Source organism: Trematomus bernacchii, unplaced genomic scaffold (genome assembly GCF_902827165.1).
Source record: "Trematomus bernacchii unplaced genomic scaffold, fTreBer1.1, whole genome shotgun sequence".
In the NCBI taxonomy this organism is placed as follows: Eukaryota; Metazoa; Chordata; class Actinopteri; order Perciformes; family Nototheniidae; genus Trematomus; species Trematomus bernacchii.
The window spans coordinates 18,884,505-18,896,560 of NW_022988043.1; the positions used below are offsets into that span (position 1 = coordinate 18,884,505).

General features: G+C 41.4%; 1 protein-coding gene across 1 annotated transcript; it reads left to right on the forward strand.

Annotated features, from left to right (window-relative positions):
• The first annotated feature begins 5,908 nt into the window (after positions 1-5,908).
• prdm8b (PR domain containing 8b) lies at positions 5,909-11,796 on the forward strand. The gene is made up of 4 exons (XM_034117700.1): positions 5,909-6,230; positions 8,658-8,882; positions 9,483-9,714; positions 9,894-11,796. The coding sequence occupies exons 2-4, from the start codon at positions 8,664-8,666 to the stop codon at positions 11,138-11,140; spliced, it is 1,698 nt and encodes a 565-aa protein (XP_033973591.1). The 5' UTR covers positions 5,909-6,230; positions 8,658-8,663; the 3' UTR covers positions 11,141-11,796.
• Positions 11,797-12,056: the final 260 nt, after the last annotated feature.

Sequence of the window (12,056 nt, forward strand, 5' to 3'; positions counted from 1 at the left end):
GGTTTGTCCCCATTTGGTTTGTCCCAATGTGGCCCAATTGGCGGCTGCAGTATTTATCCAGCCTCAGCCCTCAGCAACTCCTTTTGCTGGACCAGGAAGTAACCTCCCCCAACGACCACGGTAACTCAAAGACAAAGAAAGTCTTCAATACAAATAAATACTTGTTAGCTGTTTGTGTGACAATAAATTAAATAATGTCAGGGTTACAAGCAAATAGTTTACCATTTAAAATCAAATGTGTGGTATTAATTGTTGGCTTGTTTTACTGAAACTGAAATGAAGCAGAACTACTGGAGGTGAGTGTGCAGTGTAATTGTTTAACCCTGTGTTGCTGTGGCCATCCCAGTCAAATTAACTCAAAGTTTGCAACAGGATGCATGGAGTTCGGGATTACAAAAGGCCCATTTGCCATCTGACATCCACTAGTTGCAACAAATTACTTGTATTGATTTATTATTTTGTACTGCTTATTACTTACTGCAGTGGCACTACACTTTACTGAATATGACTTAAAGTCAAGGCTATCATCTAAAATGAACATGGGCAAATTCTCATTATTACAGCTGGACTGGTACTTTGTGTTGATTTGAAACACGCTTGTTTTTCTTTGCAATGGTAATGATTTCAACACTTAATATCCATTTATCAACATCCAATAGTTGTAAACATGACTTAATTCAAATCAAATCGTATCCTGCTACCATTAGCATCTAGCCAAATATGAGGCAATCTAGAGGCGCGTTCAGACCGCAGTACTTTTCCCACTTTAGTTCCAATATAGTTCCGAAATGTCGCGTTCACACCAAAAAGAGCCGGAACTCAAATTAGTTCATGAGAACCTTTTTACCCCCTTACCCCGAGAGCAGAGACTTTCATGGGAGAAAAAGGTTCCTATGTCTGATTGGCTGGGCGGAATGCAAACCATGCCCCGTAAAACTCCCAAAAAGTTTTGTGAAGCCGCCATTTTATTATCCTTGCATTAGCATTATTAGCATTAGCATTAGCCCAGCGCACAAACGCAGAGAGACTAACTTATGGCAACACAAAAGAAAACATGGGAGCGGTGGAGATGAGGAGGTGTCGGCGTTCTGGCGATTTACTCGGAAGGCTTCAGTAGAAGCTGCTGGGAGTCCCAGCAGCTTCTATTGAAGCCAGTCCCCAACTCCGGGGACTTCCGGCCGGGGACTTCGGGTGGCAGTATACGCCGTGAAGTTGTTTGCGGCCTGCCAGTAAACCCAAAGCAGAAGAAGAAGAAGTGACGTCAGCGGCTTCATTTGCCTAATCCTCCCCCAGGGAACTTATTCCGGTGTGAACGCGATCTGTACTTAGTTCATGAGAACTAAAGAGTTCTCATGAACCTTTGTGGGAAAAGTACTGCGGTGTGAAAGCGCTTTAGGAACCCAGAAGCTTCAGGTCTAAATACTACTTGTACTCTGGACGTAAGGGGCTACATTTTTAGGTTTGTAGCCATCGGACAACCTTTTCCTTGTGCTGCTCATTGTCAGATTAGCAACTTGAGATGTAAAAAAATGTAGCTGTAAGAAGACCATAGGCGCATTCACACCGCAGTACTTTTCCCACAAAGGTTCATGAGAACTTAGTTCATGAGAACTCTTTAGTTCTCATGAACTAAGTACAGATCGCGTTCACACCGGAATAAGTTCCTGGGGAAGGATTAGGCAAATGAAGCCGCTGACGTCACTTCTTCTTCTTCTGCTTTGGGTTTACTGGCAGGCCACAAACAACTTCACGGCGTATACTGCCGCCCGAAGTCCCCGGCCGGAAGTCCCCGGAGTTGGGGACTGGCTTCAGTAGAAGCTGCTGGGACTCCCAGCAGCTTCTACTGAAGCCTTCCGAGTAAATCGCCAGAACGCCGACACCTCCTCATCTCCACCGCTCCCATGTTTTATTTTGTGTTGCCATAAGTTAGTCTCTCTGCGTTTCTGCTCTGGGCTAATGCTAATGCTAATAATGCTAATGCGAGGATAATAAAATGGCGGCTTCACAAAACTTTTTGGGAGTTTTACGGGGCGTGGTTTGCAATCCGCCCAGCCAATTAGACATAGGAACCTTTTTCTCCCACGAAAGTACCTGCTCTTTAGCAGTGACGGAAAAGGGGGTAAAAAAGGTTCTCATTAACTCATTTTAGTTCCGGCTCTTTTTGGTGTGAACGCGACATTTCGGAACTATATTGGAAAAAGTACTGCGGTGTGAACGCGGCTCATGTCTCCGACTGGATTGTTCAGTAGCCATTTTACAAGCTAACTTTAAGCTAAGTCATTGACAGACGTTAGCAAATTGCCCTCCACAGTGACTGGCTTTATTCAATCAAAGATTAAACGCCATATGTTACAGGGATAACAAACAGAAACCAGAATGCTTCCAAATCCATTTATATGCAGAATCTGATAATAGAGATTGATGTTAAGGCTAGGCTAGGTAAAGGCTAGCTACCACTTTGGATAGAACTAACACAACGTCTGAAAAAACGATGAGCCTGACATGTGGTAACATAGCTACAATAAACAATATCAATTAAATATTTTTTAACATCAAGCTTAATTGCTCTCTCTTCCATTTATTTTGAATATCTTTTTAACAATATAAAAGCATCTCTTTTAATGCTTTATTTGTTTCTCATGACAAAGATCATCCACTTCTTAGGTTGCTTATAGTCTTCCTAAAAACATCATCCATACTAATTTTTTCCGAAGAGCTTTCGGACCCTCACACACGCTGTTTCTCATTCTCTTCAGAACAAATTGACTTCCCCAGTAATGAAATATGAGAGCGTTGGAATCTACTGTGCTAAAGGAAACAATGTAGCTGTCAAATTATCCAAATGACACACTACTCCCTCAGTTGTGAATGTCTGTCTTGACACACACACACACACACACACAGATTTTATTCATATTTTTTTCTTATAATGTCAGCGCAGAGACTATATTTTCCAGAAATAATAAATCTAAAAAGATCATATAATCATAAATCCATAAAGTTAAGGAATACAATTAATTTACATTAAAAAAAACTAGCACAGCAGAGTAATTGATTGCCATATATTAAAACAGATTTTACTGTAATTCATAATTTCTTAACATGTAATTGAATCAACAATGTATTTCTGCGGCAAGTTTATACATGCTCACATTGCATGAATATTAATTACTGGAAGAAATTGGCTTTTAGACATATTAATTTATCAAATAAATGTAAAAAATAAGATTTCTTATCAATTTGTTTATTTTACGGTTAACAATTTGTCCAGGCAACAAGGGCTATTTCATCATATGACTCCATTGATTTTGCATTGGACATGTCTACACATACACATTTTGACATAGCAAATTAAACCAGCAAACTAGATTAAAAACCTAGAACAAGTAAGAGTGTGTGATTTATTTTTCCCCCCCTCTCAACACGTGTGAGGCCAAGCTCCCAGCTAGCTGTGACAACTGTCAGGCGCTCATGGATTTGTGCTCGAGTGTATTTGTGATAATTTATTCCTTATCCAAAAATATTTGGTTCACTATACTGATCATTTAGTCCAGGACAGGATGCTTCAGCTCATCTGCATTACACCTCAAATTTACCTGAAACATGCTGTGATCCCCTGGCATTTCTTTAAGTGTTTTTTCCATCTCTTTATTTTTACGACCAGGCGAAGGTTTTCACAATAAAAGCAAAACAAAAAAGATAAGATATTGCAAAATATAACAGAAAATGTGGCTCTCACTTGATCTGAATCCAAATGTAATACAGATAATTACGTCTTTTTATTTTTCTTTCTTTCTTTTGGAATCAAAGCATTTGATTTCTTTTAGAATTGTTGTATAATTGGTGTAAAGGTACATCAGTGTTGTTTTTGCTGTCAACAGGGGGAAGTGACAAGAGTGAGTATTAAAATTGACTTCTTGTAAGATTACATACCACTTTTTCCTTCATGTTTCCTGCTGCTACTCTGTTTTAGTCTAAGTCTTTTAATGGTATAATCTAGATTCAATTAGAAACAGGAATTACACCCTCTTGTCACACTAATATACATACAGCACACACAGTGAAATGTGACCTTTAGCTGCAGTTAACCCATCCTAGTACTACGAGCAGTGGGAAGCTATTGTACAGCGCCCGGGGAGCAGTGGGGAGGGGGTCCGGTGCCTTGCTCAAGGGCACCACGGCAGGGCCCAGGAAGGGATCTGGGACCTCTCCAAGTACCGGTCCACATTCTTTACTGTGATCTGTTCAGGCCAGCCTCCCGTTTCCAAGCCGACTCCCTACAGACTAAGCCACTGTCGCCCTACTGCTGCTAAGACTCACAGCAAGATGATAATGATAGGAGAAACAGATCAGCAGGGTAATTTAAGGGCAGAAGTATGTCTAACAACATGTCAATTCTTTATTTAATTTCTTCCATGCTGAGGGACCCTTTAGCAGGTCTCTTTCTGCATCCCTTTTTTAGGGGGACATTTGACATCCTGGGTTACTTCTCCTCTTATTTCAGCTGTCTTTGGAAGCTAGATTTATCCAGAAAAGAAAAAAAACTCAACCTGATCTGCAGGTTGCCAACTTAATGTTGTCAGATTTAGTACCCGTATCATTATTTGTTCTTCAGCAGGGCAAAATACACTTATATTGTAAGTTCAACATGAGCCGTAAGGTTGACAAGTGGTGTTAAGTGGAATAAAATAATGTATAAATATTGTTTAGAATTCATTCTGTGATTTTTATTTTTGTTTACACTTTGTAGAAATAAACAGCTCAATAATGCAGGAGAGTGGACACTACATTAATGCGTATTCAGCAGTTTAAGATGTTGGAAGGCCATGATATATAGTTTTGATCTAAAATATTTACACTTCGAATTATTTACATTTTTTGGAATTAATATCCAACTATTTTGCATTTATTATATGAAATAATACATTAATAATAGCAAAAAGGTAACATTTTACTTTAAAATATTGTCACAAAAATATATTATCCATTTGGGAAGTAAAAGTGTTCCAGTTTAACATCATCAATGTTTGTGAATATCTGCTAATATACCGTTTTTTTAAAGTCTAAAGATGAATTGTAAGTGACAAAACGAATACATGAATGTACCAAAAATTAGGATGCATTTAATTTTGCAAACATGTATTAATCATTACGTTTTTAAATACATTTCAGAGGGCAGAAATGATTATGTCCCAACATCAGAGCTGCGCGCGCCTGACCTGCAGCTCTCCCTTCCATCAGGAGATCAGCCTTCACTCAGTGCGAATTATACACTGGCGCCCCCTAAATGAGCCTGAACACAGTACAGACAGCAGCGGCGCTCCGCGGTGACACAGCCCGGGCTGCAGAGCCGCTCTGGCCGCGTGGAGGCTCACGGTGCCCCGGTGCTGCGTGCACTGGAAGTCCCCAAAAAGTACTTCAGAAGCGGGATTAAGACAAAAAGGCAGTCCGTTTGATTAGCACACATTTAAATACATTGTAAGTAAGTGTGAGCCCGATTTTTTTTTCAACAGTGGGGGTTAATGTGAAGATAAATAATCTTCAAAAATATAAATAAAACAAAACATTAAATAATATTAAAAATAGTAATGATAATATAAATGTTACAATTTTTTTATCAAGCTTACATTCCTTAAATGCCCCTTTATTGTAATGTCACCACCAACTATTGTGATTAGAATTACAATAATAATGGGAGGTGGGGGTACGGGAGGAGGGGGGGGGGGTTCTCCATCCCTCTGCTCGTCCATCGCATCAAATGACAGTCGGTCAGTGAAGAGTTAAAGGGAGGAGACGGAGAGTGACACGCCTCATTGGGTAGATTATGTGCCGCAAACAAAAAGTGTGTGTCGGTGTGCCAGTCAGCCAGTGCGTCGGGCCCCATCTGCACGCCTCTCGCGCTCTCTCGCTCTCTCTCTCTCTCTCTCTCTCTCTCTCTGCCTCCCTTTATCTGCCCTGCTTTCTCTACCCCTCCCGCTCACTCCCAGTGTCTGCGAGTCTCTGCAGCAGCACTGTCACTTTCACCACACCGGGGGGGAAATGTACTGACACTATACGGAGCAGACCGGGAGCGCATCACCATCTCCATCACCTCCATCTCCGTCACCGCATCCCCCCTTCGCTTGATTTCGGGGCTTTTTTTCTTCTTCTTCTTCCCGGAAACGGGTTTTGATTCGGAGCACCGCTCGCAATTCGATTGTGGATTATTGTTCCTCCTCATCGACCGAAAGGTAGGTTTGTGCAATGCAAAGAAGCTGTGTGTGCTTTTGGATGAGTTTAGAGAGGAACACGGGGACATCAGCCACACACCCTGAAAGCGGCGCAGAAAAGGAAGGCAGATGTGTCAGCACCGTAATTCAGTCACTGCGCTGATTTAGGACAGTTTTCAGCCTGGCACGGCTTTAGCAGATGGGTTAAACACCCCCCCATCTCTGTTCCACCCCACCCCGGGGGGAGGCTGCTTTCCTCCACTTTCTGGATGTGGAAATGCTCTTTATGTCTTTTACCTTAACGCATCATTCGTAAATGTTGTCTTCTTCCTTCTGAAGCGACTGTTTCTGTGCATCTGAACATAAAGGGGTTCTGTGTGGTCAGTGTGGAACCTGAAACTAAATCGTTTAGCTGGCAGCGCACTTCGGAAAGGCTGTCCTTTGCACTTGCGGGACATTTTCTACAGAGAACCCTTCTGTTGCTGAGCCTCTTACGGTATATAATGCTCCTAATGAGCGGTATTAAAAAGCGCTTTTTTAGGAAAAATCCAGGGCTATTTAATCAGATCCATGCAAATAAAAGTAAATAGAAACCAGAGGAAGAAGCAGAAACTAGCTAGATTTTCTTTCTGCGCATGCAATCAAAAAACAGTGGATTTTTGGGATGGACAGGAGACAGCTCATTATTCCACACTGGCCAGCATTGTTATTATTGTTATCAGGCTATGTATTATTACATTGATTCTCTATGTGCCAATGTCAGGTTGCATCTTGATTTTGCGCAGAGCAAACTTTTGGTCCAACTGTTTTTATTTTATTTATTATTTATTAGGCTACTTATTCTTTCTTATTTCTTTCCCTAATGAAAGAAGGTTGCTTTATATTGCACGAGATGTGTCACACTGGCAGTGATTTATAACGTGTTATAAACTGATAATAGTAGAATTAAACATTAAAATAGTAATAATAGGCTAATAAAAATGATAAATAAAACTGGCACCATAGGCCTCAAAGAGTAAAGAGTTATTAATTCGTATATAATAATCATTTAAAAAAGGTTGTGCCGCAATCATTTCCCCTACAGTAGAAATAGAAATATAATTTCAACAATTTCCTGCTAAGGAAATAGGTTTTTTTTCGCGACGGTATTATTTTGTAAATGTAATATTTTTTTTATTTTTTTTAACTGAGGGTAATTTACGCGCGTATCAGGTGCAGGTCTGCGCGCACAGTGTGTTCTGTATCTAACGGCAGAGCGAGGAGAGCCGCAGCCGTCTAAACACACATTCAGAGGTTAGGACGGGAGAAAAGAAATAATTAACTGGTCGTGCTGCTTTAATTACAGTCTCAGAGGGGAACGTGCTGGATTATGGTAATGAGGCGGCATACGCTGCCGCTTGTAGAAAGCAGAGAAAGGTTGGCTGACATGAAATCACTGACTTTGACAGTCCACTTGAAACCCATTGGACATGCTCTCTCCATTGGACATGCACGGACCTCAGCAGCTCCCACTGAGAGGGTTCTTTACAGTAATTATTTTTTAAACAAGAAAAAACTATCCTTTTGGGATTCTGTTGCTTGTTAGGATTTGTTGACAAATAAACATGTCCTGGCAAAGCTACAGCCTTACTATTAGAGGAATAATAAAGAATACATGATAATGAAAACATCACAAATAGGGAATTGTAAATCACTCCTGAGACTTCACGATTTATTTAATAATATTATAGGACTTTTGCGTTTTTAATGTCGCCATCATAATAATACAGCTAAGTGAAGCGTGATTGGAGCCGGTAGAGGCCTTCTAATGCTTGTATAAAAATAATAAAAATACTAATGCTTATAATTTCATTTTATATTATATGAATGAAGACATATGATGCAAATACTGTGGTTAACAACAGTTTTCCTAAAAATGTATAGTTTTTAACATTTGTTTCAAGTATATGGTATAACCAAAGACAACTGTTATTATTAATTGTAATTATTATTATAAGACTAATTATCGTAACAGTAATAATAATAATAATAATTAAACTGCTCACATGTGATTTGAAATTATCCTTTTTAGGCGAGGCACATTTTTTTCTTTTATAATTGACAACATTGGGAAACCACATCATCAGGATGCTGGACGTGATGCCATCATGACCGTTTTACGGGGTTTGAATTAATTAGAAAGCCTGGCCAAAAAAAAAAGGAACAGTCCCCCAAACGACGCCCTGACAGCTGGTTTAGCCAATCTGTCCAGGAAGAGATTTATTCCCTATCAGCAGGGACAGCGGAAGGTAAACCCACTAAACTGTTAGTTTACACAGGTTTAAGTTAAAAGAAAAATCGAAGAAAAAAAAGCCTAAATGTTTTATTCTCATGAAACATTTTTACCGACTGCTCGTAGTATTTATTTCCTACCTGATGTCTGACCTCTGCTGCCTCTTGTCTCCGCAGTGTGAAATGGAGGAGTCCAGCTCTCAGAAGTTGGTGTGGGACGGGGACGCCAAAGCGGTCCAGCAGTGTCTGACCGACATTTTTACCAGCGTCTTCACGACATGTGACATCCCAGAAAACGCCATTTTCGGGCCTTGTGTGTTGAGTCACACGTCGTTGTATGACAGCATCGCCTTTATAGCTCTGAAATCCACCGACAAACGCACAGCACCTTATATCTTCAGGGTGAGTGAATCTTTATTACTGTTTTGTGGATACTAATTGCAATTTAATGCAAGCCCTATAGTATGTCCTCTATTGTTATCGATAAGCTCCCTATTTTATATTTACCATTAATCAGGCCTGTCAAAATGTCTTTATTGCATATCTTGCTGTGCAGTTCCAAATTAAGCCAATCTGTATTACAAATGTTATATTACACATATCATAACTGAAGCAAGAAGCTGACATTTTGAGGAAAATCCCCATGCCTGAGCAGCAATGCTCAAAAGCCATGTTGGTAGATCTTTACAGTCTCACTTAAAATAAGATTGAGTCAGGGAACTGTTCCCTTTTTTCTTAATACTACAATAAGGACATAATCTGCCAAAGCATTGGAGATAATTTGATTTAATGAAAAGCCATTCATTTAAATAATTGTCAATAACAATGAAATCTGTCATACTACATTGTTTTTGACAATTCTTTCCTTAAGCGGTTGAAGTCATTATATTTATTTTAATAAACAAAGATACAAGTTGATATAAGATTTTTAGGATCAAATATTTGCCAGAAAATTAATTTGAGCTGAAGTAATAACTCAACGTGTTTGTATTTGTTGTAAAGGTGGACACATCGGCGGCCAACAGCACCTCGGAGGGCTTGATGTGGCTTCGGCTGGTCCAGTCGGCCAGGGACAAAGAGGAGCAGAACCTGGAGGCCTACGTGAAGAACGGCCAGCTCCTGTACCGCTCGCTCCGGCGGATTGAGAAGGACGAGGAGCTGCTGGTCTGGTACGGAAAAGACCTCATCGACCTGCTGCTGCTCAGCCCCAGCAGTGTCCCCACCAAGAGCAAAGGTGAGAAAACTGATACCATATCATCAACATCCATGATCACTGTTTCAACCAACAAAATGAAATCATTGGCTCTCTATGGTCTTTCTTTTGTGCAATCTAACAACACAAAACACCTTTGCAAGATAGCTTCAGGATGATCGCTTTTCGTCAGAACTCATTTCCAAATCTTTTCTTTGCAGGTTCCTCGCACTATTCATGCCCGGACTGCAGCCAGCGATTCCAGTTTGAGTTCCCGTTCTTGGCCCATCTCCGGTTCCGTTGCACCAAAAGATTGCAGAGCATCACGGGGGCCGAAGAGGAGCCAAGCAAAGAGAGCACAGAGCGACCAAACACATCTCCGACCAGGACCAGCCCAAAGCTGGGCCGTTCCGAGGGCTTCAGCAGCCCCCAGGACAGCAGCAAACCCTCCACAGACTTTCATAACCTGGCCAGGGATCTAGAGAACAACCGGACCAGCCCTCCGAGCGACAAGGAGGCCGAGATCTGCAGCGAGAGCTCGGGGAAGAGGAAGTTCTCGGAAATAGATGACAGGGAGAGCCGAGGGCCCAGCCTTTTACAGTCCAAGTCTAAAGATGAGCTTGCCACATCTGCACAAAACTACAGAGGGGCGTACGGCCTGGAGGAGAACCGCAAGTCCTACTCCCCGCCTGGTTCCACTGAACTCGGTAAGGGCAAGCGCAGCGCCTTCACTGAGGTCAAGAAGTCTCCACAGAACCTCAAACACCACAGCGGCAACAAAAACCTCCAGAGCTCCAACTCTGAAAACAAAGATGGTAGTCGTCCTAGCAGCAATCCACCAGAGAAGCACCTCAACATCAGGCAGGTGCTGTCTGAGACCCAGCCGCCCCAAACCTCACACATGGGCAGCGCTTTTACCTCTGTTACCCAGCAAGGAGGAAGTGGTGGCGAGAGGAAGAGCGCCTTCAGCCAGCCGTCTCGCTTCTCCCAGATCTCGCCGCTGGTTATGCCGACTAAACTGCTGGACTGCCACCCAGCGGTGGGCGACACCATCTCCTCCAGCAGACTCTACCAGGCGGACCACCTTGCCGCCAAACTACGGAGCGCAGAACTGGGCGCCAACTGCCCTGTGCCAAGCATGGCCAAGCAGAACCCCTTTGTCTACGCCACCACCTTCTGGCCCAAGAACTCTGGGGCTATTCAGCTCCAGATGCCCTCGGCTCTCACCCTCCTGCCGCCTTCCTTCACCTCCCTCTGCCTGCCGGCGCAGAACTGGTGCGCCAAGTGCAACGCGTCCTTCCGTATGACCTCGGACTTGGTTTACCACATGCGATCCCACCACAAAAAGGAATTCGCCATGGAGCCTATGGTCAAGCGTCGACGCGAGGAGAAACTCAAGTGCCCCATTTGCAATGAGTCCTTCCGGGAACGGCATCACCTGTCACGTCACATGACCTCCCATAACTGACTTTCAAAGACTAGAAAGGGAGGGATTTTTTTCTAACAAGGAGGGACTGTGACCCTGCCTGGATTTAAGCACTCCGACTGGAGAAAACCCTGTTAAAAAAACAAAAACACCCCTTGCACTCGTTTTCACTTTGGACTATGATCTTCTAATTCCTGTTCGGTCTGTTTACTTTTCCTCCCATGTACAAAATGTCATGTTTTGGGTGTATGCAAATGCATTTTGACTTCGAAAGGTGATCTATTTATGAAGCACTTGAACGTTTGGGAATAAGGGAAGATTTAAATATGTGTAAATGTACAGTAAGTTGTATTTTATATCATATAATGCAAATATAGAAGAAGAGACGAAACACAAACGTAGTCACATGTCATGGTTTACAGAGCAGCACGTTTTTTCATGTCTACGATGAATATGGACACAAATTGGGATATTATGTCAGACTATATTTCAGAGTGCATGTAATATTAAATAATATTGATTTAAGATGCAGTCTATACATGAACATGTAAATAACTGGTTTTATTTGAAATACAAAGTGTAATATTTTGTGTCAGTGGGGAATAGTTTCAGTGTTTCTTCCTTTTACGGGAATTTACTACTTGATAGTTTATCTAATCACGTTGAATGCATTGACAATAAAATAGCTTTATTTTCAACTATGACCTTGGATTGTTTATTTTAAACTGCAACTGATGAATATGATCTCTTGACTATTGACAGCTCTGGTTTCTCATTTTGCATTTGTAAAGCAAAAGCGACATAACAGTGTTATATATATCTAAAATATGTATGAAGCCCAAAGATTTTTTTTCACCTAATTTAAAGTAATTTTTTTAATTTTGAAACATTGCATTTCATTATTGCCAACTTTCAATATTAGGCATATACAACTCTGTTTGTACAGTCCAAATAAAAA